This window comes from Phaenicophaeus curvirostris, chromosome 3 (assembly GCF_032191515.1).
Source record: "Phaenicophaeus curvirostris isolate KB17595 chromosome 3, BPBGC_Pcur_1.0, whole genome shotgun sequence".
NCBI classification, from domain to species: Eukaryota; Metazoa; Chordata; class Aves; order Cuculiformes; family Cuculidae; genus Phaenicophaeus; species Phaenicophaeus curvirostris.
The window spans coordinates 16,029,711-16,048,000 of record NC_091394.1 but is presented as its reverse complement, the minus strand read 5'-3'; the positions used below and the strand labels follow the sequence as shown (position 1 = coordinate 16,048,000).

At 39.7% G+C, this 18,290-nt stretch overlaps 1 protein-coding gene across 14 annotated transcripts in view; it reads left to right on the top strand.

Moving 5' to 3' along the window:
• The window catches only part of IKZF1 (IKAROS family zinc finger 1), a 66,553-nt gene that overhangs the window by 15,571 nt on the left and 32,692 nt on the right, over positions 1–18,290 (top strand). For 13 of the 14 annotated variants that reach the window (XM_069853442.1, XM_069853437.1, XM_069853440.1 and 10 more), the window contains one exon: positions 4,597–4,716. In XM_069853442.1, coding sequence (XP_069709543.1) covers positions 4,597–4,716 — 120 coding nt within the window. Of the gene's footprint in view, positions 1–1,079; positions 1,153–4,596; positions 4,717–18,290 lie in introns of all 14 variants that reach the window. The other variant, XM_069853446.1, reaches the window with a different exon arrangement.

Sequence of the window (18,290 nt, the reverse complement as noted above, 5' to 3'; positions counted from 1 at the left end):
CAGGAGTGTGAGATTGTATTGTCAGGTGAAAAACACTTTTATTTATTTCTCCTGGTCTGGGAGTAATGCTCATCAGCTGTAGCTTATTCTCTGAGCATATAGAATTTGGTGACTTGGTTCACTGGCAAACTTGGTTGTGTTTAAAAAAAAATACAATTAAAACATAAAATTAGTTTTTGGGCGTGTTCTTCAGTTTTGATTGTTTTATTATCTTACCCATAAATAAATCAAGTCTCTAGAAACAATGTTCTGAGCTCAAAAGCAGTGCTTTGCAGCTTTAGGTGCTTTATTCAGCTGCAGTGACTCAGGTGTGGCATGGACGAGCCAGGCCAAGAAAGTACAAAACTAGTGTGAGCGAGCCAAACCCTGTGTACACACAGTCTTTCCCACTTCTGGGAATCCAGGTATGTCTGGTTCCTAGAGAAACTGAAATACTGTGTGACCAGCTCAGAGTTCACACTTTTTATTTTTCTCCTGAAAACGATGTTTCATGAGGCAAGCAGTTGCAGTTCTGAAATGAGGAGAGAGCTGACATACATTTAACCAAACAGTATCCGGCACCCATACACGACAGTCAGAAAACACAGATAATATCTCACTTAACAAGCAGTATTTTTCCTGCCTTTTTTTTTTTTTCTCAGTTCTAGGCCTAACAGTTAAGGAAGGTGAAAAAAAACAGTACAAATGTTTCCATATCTAACATAAAAAGATCCCCCTAGTACCAACCAGGCTGTGACGTGCTCTGCAAATGCAGGAAGAAGAGTTTGCATTTGAAGTTCTTGCTAGGTCCTGGGAAGGTGGAAATGATCATATCTTGGTATCTCACACCTGAAAGTCTGGCTCCTGTCCCAGAACAACTGTCTTTTAATCACTGGAGGTTTGAAGTTCCACTAGTGAAAAAGGGATGTGAATTGTGTTGTGGCTCTCATCCAGAAAAATGTTTATGTTGCTCTTCTTGCATAACTTCTCCAGTAATTCTAGTATTTCCATAGTTATTAAATATACCCAGTATTAATTTCTGAAAAAATAAGAGAATGAGATTTCTTCAAGAAATCCTGCCCTGACTTTCTTTCTGACAGTTGCAGCTCCAGCACCACCTTCATGGCATGAACTGAATAGCTCTCAGAACTGAATGGAGCTGAAAGGACTTCGGTAGGAATAAAGGATGCATAAAATCTTACTGGGCCGGGCACTTTCTACCCTTTCACATGTCTTTAACTATATTCCTAGGACAGAAATGAGGAAACTCCATTAGAGAGAAGTTGCGGGTCTTGACATACATTGTTGATAGGTTAGGCACTTCTCTGATAATTTTCATACAGAAATGACAGTATTTAGCACCATGAATCAGTGGCAGATCCAGAAACAGAACTCTACAGGTCTTTTTCACTTGATATGCCAGGTGATTCTATAAAAATTAAAAAAACCAAAACAAACGAAATTGCCCTGCCCCAAGTTTAGATTGCATTGTTTATGCTTCAGTTCTTACTTTTGAGCAAAAATAGAAAATAGGAATGGAATGGATCTATGGCACTTTGCTCTGGCATGTGACACTTTAATAATTTATTCCAATACTTTTCACTAAGTGGGATTGTTTTAGCCCCTTAGCTCCATCCCTTTGACCAGTTATTGTTCTGGACATATCTGTTAGCAATCAAATGAGAAACTGTTCCCTCCTTTTCCCCATTCTCTTTCCATTTCTAAATTCATTGGCAAAAGGATGTTAGTAAGATTGCAAATCTGTAAGATTACCATGCAGTAGTGAACTTATAATAAGGTAACAATTTAAATGTAGTTAAGGCATGAAATACAAATATCATGCTCTTGAACCGAAGACACAGAGCTCAACAAATATACCTACTTTAAATCCAGTACTTTTACCCTGCCTTTTTGCGTGTATGGATTTCTTGATTGTGAGTAACAGGAAGAAATCAAATCATATGAAATGAGTAATTAAAGCCAAGTTTACCAAGTTTTCTTAACTGCAGATTCCTGCAAAGAGGGGAGCGTACCAGATCTCTGGCTTCTGCCCCACAAAGTCCATGAAGCTAGTCTGTTTCATACCATCTGGGCAAAAAGCTATTAATTTAACAATTAGAAGACTGATACCTGTTTAGTGAACCAAACAATTCACCATAAACTGCAAAGTACTGATCTCATAACAAGTTTCTATTCCAAAAGACTGTTTTGACTTACCTTCAAAGCATCCCACTTAGCCTGCTTATTATAGGATGCCTAACTACACACTAAGAAAGCTTTGATTTTGTTTGCTACTTGTTACCTCATAGGTCTGATATGCTGTGTTTATATCGGTTTGTAGCCACAAAAAAACTTCAGATTTTAAGGATAACTGTTCTTCTGAACCTAGACTAAGCCAAAACATCAACTTCATTGCTGTAACTGGAAGCACAATTTGAACCTTGGAAGATGCAAGTGGTTTTTGATAATTATTATGTTTTAACAAATTTGCTTAACATACATGTAGTGTCAAGGGAGCTGATTCTGAACAGACTGAATCTTGCTCTGTGATTAAACTTCTGGGGTTTGGGGGTTGTCTTTGTTTGGGGGAAGGAGTGTTGAAAAATCTGTAATGTTTCAGCTGTCTCTCCTCACCCTTCCATCCTATCTATAAGAGATACCTCAGCTTGACAGGATGGGACTTGCTTTGGATCCTTGCTGGCAGTTCCTTAAGTTATTTACATCTCATAAAAATAATGCAGAAACCTACACGAATAACTAAATAAGGAGCTAAAGAGTGAATAGCAAAAACTATTTTCATGAACTTACTTCCAGCTTTTAATATTCTCTGCTGTAAAATTGGTAATCCTTCTTTTCCATTTATGTAATTCCCCTTCACTCTTGCACTCACTTTCAGTGGGTGTGGTTTTGCTCATTTAAGAACATCCCGCAGAAGATGGAGATAGAAGTGACCTTATGAAATCATCTAGTCAGTCCCTCTGCCAGTTGTGTTCTTTTGTTACCCTTGAGTCCTCTGGATGCAGTTTTAAATGGTTCACCTGACACTGCTCCCACCACTCCTCTTCAGAGATTATTCCACAGTCTGATAGACGCATCATTAGAAAATGCAGCCATCCATTTGTTTTGTTCATTTAAACCCAGATATGTGCAAACAACCCTAGCCAGCTAATTTGGAAGATGACTTAAACCTACCTGTCATTTCTGATCAGTATAGATCAGAAAGAACAATGCTTTGCTCCATCCAGGAGGTTGGGAGGAAAACATTTTCTTCATTCAGGTCAAATCCATGACTGGAATCACCAGACTGTTGTCACTTAAGTGAGCTATATTTGTTTTAATTTTTCATTTTCTGAGAAGTGATTTCAAAATTAATTAATGCTTGTGTGTTAATGCGGGAATTCTCATTAGAAAAAACCACTAATTTCCTAGGACTTTGTGCCATGAAATTACTGCCCATGCTGGCGAGCTAATTGCCACAGGATGTCTAATAGATTGCATCGGTGTAAACTGGTAACATCTCCATTTTGGACACAAAGGTCTTATGTGAACACTATCAAGTTCAAATCCTGCCCTGGGCCTATTCCATTCTTTGCTATTATTGCACAGACCAGCCTTTTAGTAACAGTCAATGAAAGTAATCATTTAGATAATCATTTTCGTAATTGTTTCCAAGGCGTGCTTTTGTTAGAGATGTGTGAAGTCATTCTAAAAGAAGCTCTGTAAAATGGGGATAGTACTGCAGGCAGGACATGTGCCCTGTGACTGAGAGCTAAACCAAGAAACCTCACCATTTCTAGAAGCACAATGTTTTGAGAGTCGTTTTCCTTAGTATATTGCATTCCGCACTAAAACTTAGTTCAATAATACTTAGACCATGCTAAATCACCAGGCTGTTTTCTTCTGCAAAACCTTCTGTACACAAGATACTGGGATTTGTTTCCTTTTTACAAATAGGAGACCATAAAAATCTAGAATTCACGTTTTGACTGACCTCTAGTAATTGTACATGTTTTAGGAAGTCCCAGGAGCTACACTCGTAGGCACAAGGACCAGCCAAACCTTGATCTGTGGGTATTAGTGAACCTTGTCAAAGATGTAGTTGAATTTTTAGTAGGAGATAAAGTATCTTTTGGAGGGTAGTTCCGTTAGAGCCCCAGAATACTCAGGAGTTAGACTTCACTATGTCATTGAAGCAAATCCAGATATGCTCTCAGAGCATTTCTGTAAGAAAGAAGAGTTTTTACTAAAGATGAACATTTGATAACCTTTGTAACCTGTCAGTCTATGTTGACTAAACTGAGTCTTCAGAGCATAGCAGCTGAAAAATATCTGTGTGTCTTACAAATATCCAAACAGGTAAGACTGATAACTGTGTATCCAGACTTGAGTAAATTTAGGGGAGATGTTGGTCTTGCATTCTTTTCATAAATATAATTCCCTGGTACTCAAAAAAAAGCTTTCTCTGCAGGACAGCAATTTTTGGTAATGAGAATATCATTCCTTTAACAGTGTCTATGTTGTTTGTTAAGTTTTATTTGGTTTGTGGTTCCTTTTATGTTATTATTTGAAAATGAGGCTACTCTCATGACTCACTGGTGCTACTTTCTTCACTACTAGGAAAGGAAAGTCCTCCAATTAGTGATGTTCCAGATGATGCAGATGAACCTATGCCTGTGCCAGAGGACCTTTCAACTAGTACTGGAGGACAACAGAGTGCTAAGAATGAGAGAGTCTTGGGTAAGATGTCTAGTCCAATCTGATATAAAATATTAGTAATACAAATAATGTTAAAGGACAATATAGCAAGCTGATACATAAGCAGGCCCTGTGCCTTTTCATCTTGTTCAGCACACAATTACTCAGATGCTTAACAGGTTTTGTGAAACCTTTTCTTTGGGAAAGGCATTTTGAAGGACAGCAAGCCTTTTCATCCACAGAGACGTTATAAAGATCCTTTTATTTATCTTATTTCTAAATTATGAATGATTACATAAAATTTTCCTCATGAAAGATATTTTTCATTCTGCATAGGAAATGGAATTAAATACATGATTCCAGGTCAAAATTGTCTGAACTCGTATTTGATAAAAATTCAGTAGACTCTCAGGTATTTTTATTATTATTTTTGTTATTCATTTGAATGGAATCTGCTATTCATATTTCTCCAGAAATGCCATATTAGAACACATATAATATTCATATATTTCAGATTCCAATACCTGATCTTCATTTACACTTGATTTTTTTTACCTGGGAGGAATCCAGAAATCACATGAATTTTTAAGTCCAGGTAAAAGGCCACAATTGATAAAGTCTGTTGGATTAAAATAAATTATTGCCCAAAAAGCACAGTGACTCCCAGAATGCTGTGATCAATGCCCTGCATGATAAAAATATTTCAGGAGAGGAATGACTGCCAACATATGTTTGGCTTATCCACAAATAAAAGTGTTTCCCCTTATTGTTTCCTTCCTACTGCAAGAATAAGGGTCAGGGTGGAAGAATGGTTACAGAAAGACTGCAAGTGCCTTTGAATGTTTATTGTTTAAGGAAGTCCAAGAAAGGATGGTAGATGGAAAAGGAGGCACAGAAGGTGATACAGCAGGATGGTGTCTGTCAGCATTAGGAATAGACCCTATCCCCAAATTCCACCACTAACTAGTAGAGAACACAGCATCTTATGTGCATTCACTTTACTTAACACTTGATCCACTCTTACCAAAAGTGTGAGCATTAAGATCAGGTCCTGCATGCATACTGACACACCTTATTAACAAATAGATTTTTAAAAATGCTTTTTAATAATCTGATAATTTACCTAGTTCTTAGTTTCTCAGTCCAAAGATCTTTGCATAAAATCTTGCCTATAATGCTTGTGTATCAGTAAAATGAGTTAAACCTCCTGTCCCCACAGTAAATAAACTCTAGAAAATATTTAAGCCTTGATTTAAAAAAATAATTATTATTTTTAAAAAATCCCCTATCCAAACCCAAACAAACAGGAATTTTGATTACACTGAATTTACTTTATCTTGCAAATACCATACAGAACCTGCAAAGATGAAATTTATATTTGCTAGTGATGTAACAATTCTCAGAATAGTTCAATTACATACCAATATAAACACATATTTGAAGTTACTGTAAAAAAAAAGAAAGAAAAAATGTTCTTTTTAGTGTCCTAAATATGATAAGTTCCATGTGTTCAATAGTTTCACTTTGCACCCTTAGCAACAGATTAGATTTCCCATGTCCCAACTTCAAAATTTTTTCAACAGCCGCTTTCTCTATCCATAACTCTTTGGTTTTGAAGGGTCATTTCTTGTAGTGAGACATTTACCATTGTCTACAGAAACAATGAAAATTCATGGTGATCTGTTTTATGGATGATTTTAACTGTAGGAACTCCAGCACTTGCAATGTATGTCTTTTTGTGTGTGTGTGGCACTTCTACCTTGTCAGCCTCTCCTTTTTCTAGCCCTTAACTACCTTCTTGAAAAAAGCATACTGAAAAAATTAATTCTTTTTTTACAAGAAGATTCTGAATGCACGATCCAAATATAAATGGAGCCTTTCTATGTAGGCAGTGGCATGGCAGCAGAGACAGTGTTCAGTGCAACACTGTCATCTCTAACTCTCAGGATCTATTTCTCACCTCTGTTTATCACCAAAATTAGGTAGAAAAGGATGACCTGAAAAAGTAGTTTGAAGAACAATGGATAGGTGGGAGACTATTGTAAATACTCACTGATTTATGAAAAAAGTAAGTATTTACCTTATGTTACTAAGATTGGGTGAGAACTCTGTCATCAATTTTAATCAGCCTGTGAGGTAGAAATGTTCAAATGACCGTTTGCTTACTCAGATTTGTAGTAACACTTCATGAAACCTTTAACTCCAGAGTCAAACGTTTAATTACCTTTTTCATCAATTTAGCATTTTAAAGGTCAAGTATTAGGGGAAATAAGCTATTTTTTAGATATGAAAGATAGGCTCTAGCTCCTTCACGTGCTTTCAAATATATCCTTTCTTGCTTCTTCCAACCCTAGACTGAGACTTGAATGCAGTGCTGTAGACCTGATAGAACCATTTGAAACATCTCTCCTGCTCTAAGTAAAAGTGTCGTAGACTCCAAAAGTTAAACTATTCAATTCACTTGCCAAATTTTATTGGACGCCTTCATTTTTTGAGTGTCTCACTTAAAATTATTACAGCGGGTGCAAATTTTGGACAGGAAGTATCCAGTGGTTCACTAAATTTGTGCTTTCACTTACATCCCCAGGCAGAGGCATCCAAGACATAGACATGGGTTTTTTCTGACCAATGCAAAAATATGTGAGTGTGAAAAGGCCATTTGTGGAAGTAAAGTCATCAACAGTTTCTATTAATAACACCAAGCAGCAAAACAAAGTAGAAACATATTAAAATGTGTGTTCTGGTTACTGCTACGTCTTCATTTCCTTGATGGGCTTGCTGTGTTTTTAATGTTGTAACTTCCAGAATGTCACTATGTATTGAGCAGCTTCCTTCTCCAAACTTCATTTCTTCTGCTCTATCCACTAGGTCTTCTACCTTTCATGTCCTTTCCTTTTTAGGCTGATCTTGCACCTAAGACTTTTATTATTTTATTCTTTTACTCTGCTCATCCGCCTGCTCTACATTTAGTTTTTCTAGAAAACACAGGGAACAAGCAAAAAAAAAGAAATAAAAAGGAATGCAAAAAGTGAGATTTCCACAAGTCTTTAAGGCACTACACTCTGTCTTACCATCTCTCCTAAATATCCTTTTGAAAATTTGATCTAAGTTATTTTGAAATACACATCCCACTGAAATTTCATTCTATTGAGGATTAGTGCTTTACATCCTAGTTTGCATAGGTAGCCCAATTTCCTGTGCTAACCTATAACACAGGAGCTGATTTGATATATCTGCTGATTCTTACTGAATCTTACTCTGTTCAAGTTTCATGTTAAATATTGCATGTACCTTTTTGTGGATAATCAGTATTGAACATCCTGTGTGTGGTAGATGGTTGAAATTTAGGTCTATTTCTGCTCTGGGACTGTATCCTAGATCAACTCACCTGCGGGAAGCCAATGATTCCGTGAGATGTAGGTCAGACCCTACCTCATGTAGAAAAAAGCCATTTGCTGCAGTGGTAGGAGTTGCCTAGAAAGGCAAGCAGTGCCTTTCCTTTACCCATAACTGCCAATGCCATAGCTGGCCATTGATAAATAAAAGACAAAAAGCCATCTCAGTGTTACTGGCCTCAGAAAGAGGCTGTGGGCTCCCCATTTCTGCACAGGCAGCTGTCTGATACTGAAGACAATCATTTCGGTTTCCAACATAGAAGCTGAGGGTTTCTCACTGAAAAAAAGTGACCACCGACATAGTCACCTATTACTATCTGGACCTGGAATATATAGTGTGTACAGACATTCTTTCTGAGAGGAAGAGATAAGGAGAATTCGTTTCACAAAATTAGGTTGAAGCCGTTGGACAACGGACAGAAAATGCCCAGAGGTGATCCTAGACATTAACAAAAGGCAGATGAGATTTGTATGAAGTTAGAAACCCTTTATTTGTTTAGTATAAAGGACACTAATATGGGAATATACTTTAAAAGGAAAGAGCTTTTTCGCACCTTTCTCCTCCAGTAGGAAATTTCAAGTGACTGTTACCTCCCTGCCACAACCCAGTTATAGAAGCAGAAGCCTGTGTAGCCGCAGAGCTTTGGTGCTGGGCATCACTCGGAACCTGGCATTGCCCTCACATCCTTGATTTTTCCCTCCCAGCCATGAGCAGTCAGAGGTGGTAACCTGCACCAGTGGCTAGTTACTGTTAAAGGCAAGCATCCTCACTCTGAGCCACTTCAGTGCTTTATTTCCTTAAAAGGACCTCAACCTTCAGAGAGCATGGACGCAAGCATTGCTGAGGGGCCACCAGCCCAACCACAACAGCTTGCCATTACATCAATCTGCTGCAACTCGCACATAGCTGGGTGGAGGCAGAGTAAAAGTGTGGAACGGCTGCAGACAGAGAGGAGAAGGGAGAAAAGCCAAAAGGGGAAGTGCCCCACCCCAACTTGCAAAATCAATCCTGTTGCTTGAGACAGGTCCAACTCACTGCTGCCTGGGTACTTCTGAAAGGCAAAGAAAAGGGCTGAGGAAAAAGACTGCCAGAGTAAAACAGCCTTTGCCTGCTCCTCCTGTTCAGTGGATGTGAAGGCAGTGTGTTGTGTATGAGTAATTAAATGCACGTGCTTCATGTGAGCATGTGGAGACATAATCATTCAAAGAACTAAAGTAACCAGGAGAGCCATGTAATGTGTTTTACTTGCTCAGCTTACAGATGGACATCTCTGTTGCTTGAAGATGTGAAACTGTGTAGGAGCTGATGGACCTTTTTAACTAATTGCTGGTAATTGCTGTTCACCTGGTATAGTCCTACAGAAAATTTTGTTCAATATGGTTTGAGGAGATTTAATAATTGTCTTTAAGCCTCCACTGTGAAAGAGTGGTTGAAGGTCTAGCTGAGGGGGCTTCTGAAGGGATTGAAAAACTTGTAACTAAAATACTTTAGGAACTTTTAAAAGCAGGGAAGTTGGAAATCTCCCCTATTGTTTGGTCTGAAGCCCCTGTTTCTAGCCCCAAAGTACCACTCCCCAGTATGGACTGGTATTGCATACCTTGAGACCCTGCCAGTATGACTTAACTGTTTTTAAGGGGAACACAGAAGATATTTTTGTCAGGAATATTTTCATTTTGTATGCAAATCTCTTCTAGGCATTTCTATGGAGGAGGATGGGGGTGGTTTATTGGGAGAAGGCATGTGATTTCATTAATGACCTTATATATGCTACTTAGGATATGTGGTATATACCAGCCTGCAAAGGTATGTTTTGCACATGCACAGTGTGAAACACTGCTAGACTGAGGTGCAGAAGTCCCAGGTATATGAGGCCTCTGAGAAGCTGAGGAATTAGTCAGAATGCCAGAGACAGGTTCTGCTCAATGTAATGATTTAACAAAATGTGCACCGATTTTCACAAGGCCAACAGCACATGGCCGTCTTACTAAAAGCAAATTCCTTTATCAAATTTAAAAATACTTTGCGCAAGTAATGGAGGGTGAACATTTTCATAACCAGCTTGCAGGTTGTTTCTCAGAAGGAGGCTGAGCTTGTCTGGAGCTTAACTCAGCCTGTGCAAAGCCAAGGCAGAGGCACTGTGTAAGCAGGCACATAATAATTTGTCCTCTGATGCAACCAGAGCATGTGATAAAATCAAATCCTTGAGAGCAGAATTGATCATAAAAGACAATCATACTTTTCCAGTGATTTATATTTAGTTTTACAAGGAGTTTTTCCACTCCTGGACCATTTGGTAGAAGTGGAGTTTCTATTGCCACTATGTGGCAACTTGACATTGCAGTGGGTGGTGAAGCTGGTTTTTCCCCTTGTTTCTTCAAAGCTGGATAGCCTTTGGAGCTGTGGCAGATGTTTTCAGATGGGAACATCAGTGCAAAAGGCAGGGAAAGCCTAGGAGCTGTCTAAGTTTTGATTCTTCAGCCTTGATAATGTGGCGAGTGTTGTTTGAACTGGAGAGATGCAGTGTGTTTAGCTGTGTGGCTTTTAGGTACGGGTACTGAGCCTGCTGATCTAATCTACAGTTAGAGGAAGTTGTCTTTATCTGAGTAGAAGAGATGTGCCTCAGAGATAAACCTCATTCTAGCTTGGGAGTTAAAATTATCTAACAGGATCTTAGCCGTGGCTGTAGCACAACTCTGAAATAAAGGGCTCTGACTGGAAGGGGGGCATATTTTAAGCTGGGGAGGACCTCTATAAGTGCAGCTTGCAAAACCTCAGTTTATTTTAAGGGAATTGTTCTGCATTTAAAGGTTGTATGGGCATCCAAACGCCAGCTGTCCCTCTATTCTGTATTATTTCTTGCTTGTTCTTTGCTGCAGGCTTGCTTTTTCCCTCAAACAAGTTCTCATTCAGACTGAGTACTCCAGGAGTGCGCCCCAAGTGAAAAACCTAACCACTGGACTGAGGTGCAGTATAGCAACCACCTGCTTCTACAGAGGCATCCTTTCAGAACAAGCTGCTGTTTTAATCTTATTCAGCCTCTCCTCACATTTCAGTAATTTCAATTCCTGCTATGGTGCTTCCTGGGAGGAGGCAGCTTCTGGGTGCAGAGGGCCTGCAGTGATGCTCTTCCCTCACGTGCAACCTCTGTCCCAGAGCAAAATGTACAAACACAGTACTACAATGGCTGCATCCTCACGTTAGAGGTTTGCAGGGAAGGTTTTACAGAATGGCTGTCCCACCAAAGCTTTCTCCAATGTAGAACAAGCCCTTTATAGTAAAGAGCAGGGGATAGAGCTCTAGTCCTAAATCCAGGAGCAAACGCAACTAAATACAGCAAGACAGAGATTTGTCCCCGAACTTTTCTCATTGAGCTCACTGTGGGTATTCCTGAAGCCCCCAAAAAATGGTCTCTCTGGAAAAAGCTTTGACCTACATGCAGTAGGCAGGTATGCCATAGCAGCCAGCACAGGCTCATCCTTAGCATTTCATTTATCGTGAAGAAGTGTGACCACAACAAGCTGTTAACTTGTGATGTTGGAGCAGCCAGCACCCCAGGATTTTGGCCTCCAGAGACAGCTTGTTGGAATCTCTCTCCTGCCTCATCTACCTGCCTCCCTGAACAAGTGAGCTAGCAGAGAAGCAGCCCCAAAGCAGGTTGGACCTGCAGCCTGCAATGTGAGGCACTTTTCTTCCCTCCTGCCCCAGTAAGTGAATTCTGTGTTATAAAGGTGCACGTGTAGGGAACCTAATTCCTAGTGAAGAAACCCATTTGATGTGTGCTTCTTTCTCTTTGGTTTTTACACATTTTGAAGTTAGGAATAGTGCTAGTTCTTCTGTCTATTGCAGTTTAGGGGCATGTTTCCCAGAAGCATTTAGGTGTCTAAGATACAGGTATATGAAGATATCCCAAGAAGATATCTAATCCATCATTCCACCATCAGCCACAACACCACAGGCACCAAGTGGGATTTTTCGGAAGTAAGTAGCTCCCATTCCTTTGATGTAAGTCCAAAATTATCTCATTTGAGAAGTGCAATAAATGTAAAAGTGGAGAAATGTGACAGATTTAATTGAGTTCCAGTCTTCCAAGCCACATACCAGAGTTTAAAGAGAAATAAAAAAAAGAAGAGAAGAAACTGAAGGGTGAGGAGAACTTTCACATAAGCCCATTTTTTTTACCCTGGAAATGTTACATCTGAGGAAGTGGCTCTTACCAGAGTTTTCAGTAACTTCTAGATTATTTTATGGAACAATGCAAGAACACACTTGATCCCTGATCTAGTAAAAAAAAATGAGACCTTTAAAAGGAATTGCTAATTCCTTCACATAAAAGAGAGTATCTGCACGTGATTTTGCCCTCCTTGTTGATTAAGTAAAGTAACAAAAAAGTTTAATGCAAAGGAAAGTTGGGTTTTAACTAAAGCTGGTGGCACTTTTAGCTTGTGTTGCAATTAATAGAAGAGGAAATATTCATTCTCCATATTTCATCATTTGTAAGAAGCTGAGACCAGCCAACATCCCCACTATGGATTTGAACTTCCCAAATCTTTGGTGGTTTTTGTGTTTTGGTTTTTGCCTAAGCTAAGAGCTTTGTGTTCTGATTTTTAATGGCAGCTTAGGGGTTTTCTGCAGAGAGATACATCCCTTCTCATTCACAGTACTGTGGACCTCAGTGTTATATGGACTGAATTATTGAGCCTGTTTTTTCCTGCTGTGAATGTGTTGCAATGCTCGGAAGTGGTGGCAGTGGTTGGTGTTGAAGTAGGATGGTTTCATTAGCATTGAAATGGTGGCTGCCAGCAAGGGAAAACTGCTGTTTCTGCACCCCTCCTGCTGCTTCTGGGTTGTGGAGATATCTTTCAGGGTCTTTTCATGTGAGAATTTATTTTCAGGGAAGAACAATACATGTGCACATAGAGCTCACTGTGAAAATCTTATTTTCTTTTCGTGGGGTGATTAAGACCCACTGCTTGGTTCTTGTACTCAGATTTGCAAAGGGAAAGAAACATCTGTGTGGCTGAGGGAAGTGTTGAGTTGTCCATGATCCATCCCTACCCCAACCCCCAGCTGTCTGTGTTCACCATCCAGGCTATGAATGTCTCTGTCTCTCCTGAGCAGAGCACTCCCGGTTTCCACCAGCTGAAGATATGAAGAAAAAGGTGAGAACATCCCTTCAATACTGACAGAGCATCTTCCTTTCTGAGTTAAGGTTCATCCTTTTTCATCCTAAAATCCAAATAATTTGTAACTAGCACCTCCTGTCTCTGGATATTGAATTGGAGGTGGGGAAGCCCTGATGGCCGGTGTGGTCACTGGGACTTTGTCTGCTGCAGGTGTGGACCTACAAGAATTTATTTAGATGTCAAATGGGAACTAGGCTTTTCTGGGGAGGGGTTGAACTTCCTGCCCATTTGTCCACATAATGGCAAGTAGAAACAAAAATGAGAAATGGTAATTGTGCTAGCAAAATACTTCAGTGGCTTTGGATCCCAACACATGTAAAACATGAGGAAGGAATAATGACAATGAGTCATTACCTCTCATGTAGCAATGCCGTTGTTTAATTTTACCACCACATTTCTAGTAGATCCTAGTAAAATTGGTATCCTGGTAAAAGTGGGCTTGTTGTGGTGTTAACTGGGACTTTTTTCCCCCTTTCAAAACAGACTAGAGAAGTCTGATATTGTTTCTTTGTGTACAACATAGCCATTGCTAATAAGGTTTTCCCCATGGGCCATGAAACAGACTGATTTATACAATGCATGATTTATCCCTTAGTATTAAGAAGACAATGCAAAAATATTTTTCATATCTAAAACATTTTCTAATTCATTTCACCATTGTAATACTCCCTTTGAAATGGCAATGTATATTCCAGCCAACAGGAGCCATTTATTCAATTTTCTCTATTTTAAATGTGTAAATGTACATGCATACACTCATGTACATACAAAGACATATCAGTCAGCAAGCATATAATCAGATGCCTGCAAAGTCAAATTCCTCTGTATGTATGCCTGTAAAAAAAACTAAAACCCAACACACTTATGCAAAAGAAAGCATTTATCTTGAAAGCTGAGCTTTTCATTCTTTTCAAGGAGGAAACAAAAGACCTCTCAAACATATACTGTGCAAAACAAACACAAGCCTAAAAGAGGAAAAGGTTAGTTCCTGCAAATCTGTCTGTATCCCTGTAAGAAACCTAAGTGTAAATTCCATTTGGGAAGTGGGTAGCAGCTGAGGAAGACCCACTTGTACCCGTTGTGGCTTTTGCAGTCTGGGTAGAGCTGCTGAGCTGAGGTGGCTGTGAAAGCAGATGGGGTCACAAAGACAGGGGGAGCTGGGTAAAGGACAAAAAGACACACTCCCCCTCTCTATCCTTCCCACTGGTGTTCCTCACTTGAGGCAAGGCACTGGAGAGGCTCTCCTGCCTGCCACTGCTGGCTCAGCAGTGAAGAGGTCCACAGGTCTTGGAATCCTGCCTGATGGTTCATAAGTGCTATTCCTTCACACGTTTTAAAGTTTATTTCTCTTATTTTCTTAGTCTTATTCAGGTAAGGACTGTATGGAGAGTTAGGGATATGTTGATGAAATGTTGTCTCTAGAAGATTCTTTTACAGTCCCATACCAAATTTAGAATTGCACAGTGAAGCTTTGGGGACATCTGCTCCTCACAGCAGAGGGAGAGTTGGCTAGTGTGTTGAAATAATCTAATATGAAAGACAAGTATAATATCTCGTCTCTCGCATTTGAGATACAACTTTCCACTAAAAGCTTATGCATGCCTAACTCAGTAACTTTCTTAGAGATGTTTCAGGAGCTAACTGAGCTAATGTATACAAAAGCACAATTAAAAGAACCACTGTAACAGATGTGGTGACAGATCCTTCTTCTCTCCCATGCTGGAAACCAACAGTGATATTCAGGAAAACTCAATATGCGTGTCTCAAGGAGCTACATCTGAGTGCAAAATATACCCCCTCACAAAGGCCAGGATAGCTGATAGAAGGCAGTCCCCAGCTTTCCCGTGTGAGGACTGGTGTTTTCGGTGCAATGGTGGTTTTTTTCACCCCTCTTTTTTTTTTTTTCCTCTCAGTGAGACAGAGCACAAAGAGTTATGTTAGTTGCATACTTCCTGAGAACACAGTGATCCACACATTCTGGGCTGCGGGTTGTGTTTTTCACATTCAGGCATAGGATGGGAGTTCATCAGATAGCAATGGGGAGCTCTAGCAAATAGCACATTTGCATCAGCACAAACAGATTTCACAAGACCTGCTGGGAAGGTTTGCCGCAGAATGCCACAGTCCTGCACCACTGAGAGCCACTGCACATTCATTTGATAAAAAAGATGACAACAGAAAATGAAACTTTTAACGTTCTCTTCTATGAACACTCGAGAAAAACACTACCCCAAAGGTGTGAGCCTGTAACTCATATCAGTTTCACTGGGACTATATGTTGCCTTTGAGGTAAAGGAATTTAAAGCCATGGATAAGCCATGTGTCATGTATCCTGGTGGCAAGGAGGGCTCTCAGTACTCCTCTGATGCAAGTAACAATTGAGTTGTCTAACAGTTTCCAAGAGTCCAAAGGCCTGCCAGCAGGATAATGGGATCACTGGATTTGAATGCCTTGTGTGCTCAGAAATATGCAGCCAAGCATGATTTTGTCTTTCTGTGGGGGACCAGACAGAAGCAACTTTCCTTGAGATGCTCTCCTCCATATGAACAAAGCATCATTCATCAGTCCCATATTTTTGTCTCTGGTTGCTGACCAGTTTACCAGGTACAGGTTAATTTTCTGAAGACCAATTCTGCACACTTGCTGCAGCCTCTGACAAACTTGCCTGACTGTGATCTGTTTCTGTCTGCATAACCCAACAGTTCACGTATTTTCAAATGTATGTGTTGCTAGGTAGTGGAGTTAGCAGGATTTCATTTCCTTTCTTGATCTCACACTATACTCCACAGCAGCAACAACATAGATATTAAGGTTTACCATAGCTAATAAGAAACAGCAAATTCTGAAGAGCTGCTTTGCATTTTACTGGGGAATATTTTTCACACTTTCCATTTGCCTCACTCTTAGTTTGGCTACACTGTCTAGGTGTTAGTATGAAATTTAGGTGCATTATGAATACTGGATTGAGTAGAACTAATGCACACTCTCTGGCTTGGTAACAACAAGGAGTTGCAGCTTGATAGGTCATAGGGAAGAAGAAGTTTTCCTAGTGTGTAACAGCACATTAGGACACACATATGGATGTTTCTGTGCTTAGAATCCTTTGTGTCTGGTAAAAATACAACGCAATGTCTGTTGCTTTGCAATGTTAAACATAAACTGAGCAGATGCTTTAAAAAGTGACAAAAGGATTCCTCCCAATAAAGGGCAGTTGCACTGTCTAGGACACACAGCTAGGAGCAGAGAGGAAGTTTCACAGAAACTTTGCCTGCTAGACACTTTCAAATATTCCATAAATGCTGAGAGGGCAGGAAATGCCAGGGCTGATAGTCTGAACGGATCATCAGCCCTTATAAAAGGTCAAGTTTTGATCACTCTCTGAATGCCTGGCACCAGTTTTCACAGCACAGATCTTGTTCTAGTTGCATATAATTGCATGTCCTCCGCCCGTATTAGCTCTTGTCTCTCTAGCACTGTTTATGTAAGACTGGGAAGCAGAATGTTTTGTTGGTTTTATCTATGATTTTGTGTTGTGGCACAAGGTTCCATGAAAAGGAACAGAACTCTGTTGCTCTAGACGCTACACAAACACCACCAGCACACCCCAAAGAGCTTACAATCTAATTAAGGCTATATATACATGATTTATTACATAAGTTCTTACAGGTCCTAGCCTAGGTAAGTGTGAGGTAGGGCACAATGAGATGTGATCAATTGTGCTATGGAATCTAAACCATAAATAGTATTTTGGAGACCAGAAGGCTAATTTGTTTTTCTAATAGCTGCAACAGAATAGTCATGCATGGTTTTTTTTAAGATACAGTAGGATTGGTTTGGTTCAAAGTACTCAGCTTTGTTTTAAACAGTTTGTCTCTTTAGCTTAAAAAGAAAAGAAGATCAAAAAAATATAAAACAAGTAAATATAAATAAATCAACGATTTAGTGATGGCATATGCGGGAATAAAACAAATATTGGTTAGAAAATTTTGGGAATCAGGAAATAATTACTTTTCTGACTTCTAAGTGGTCTATATCTTAGTACAGAGGAGCAATTCACTTTATCACTTGGACTTCTGGAAAAAGGGGAGGGCCAGGAGACCCATGTCATGCCAGTGCAATGATTAGAGTTTCGTGCCAACATGACAGAGCGATGAGTGAGTCTGGCCCTGGGAGAATGGGCAGCTGAGGATAAAGTTGGGGTATAAGCCCAAATTTCAGGGTGTCAAATACATACTCTTTTCCAGGCTTTCCTTTTTACTCAATTGTTTCTGAAGGTCTTTTGCATTACAGAAAAAAAATCTCTAGCAATTTTTTTTTGGAGTGAGATCTCACACTTCACAACTGAATATGTATGAGTAGCGCAAAAAGCTGTTAGGGAGATGACACAGTTTTCAGTATTTAGTCATTTCCTACAAAAAAAATGTACAAGCTAATCCCCTCTCTTGTTTCCTTTCTCAAAACACTGATAACTTCTGCCCTGCTGGCTGCAGTGTGGAGGGAAATTCAAACCTGGTTTGGATATTTTAAACTGCTTATTCTTTTCTTTCTTGAGGTAGTTGCCTTTAGGATTTTTACATCTCTCTTGAAACAGAGTGGTAGCATGGGAAAAGGCCAGCTGAGGAAAAATATAATTCCTTTCCTGTTTCTGCATCATTAGTCTGAGGAAGAAAAAGCCTACTTTTTGACCCTGAGCAATCCCAGATAAGGGAGAGCTGGCTGAGGGCTCCAAGCATTTCACAGCCAGTATTTTATGGGTGTAACCAAGGTTTATTAGGCTGGACAATAATTCTACCTTTGTATAATTCTGGAAAGCACATCATAGATTATGGGTAGCATTTTCACAGGTATGTAAGTGATGCAGCCTTTTGAGCTACAACTGTTGCCTGCCCCACATTCCCAATTCTCCTTCTGTGGGACACGTACCAGGAGAGTGACCAGTGCATGGTCAGACTTCAGCCTCATGTGTTAGGACACTAGAGAGGCACGTAGCCATTTAGATAGCAACACAGCTTTTGAGTTTCACTATTAAGTAAAAGA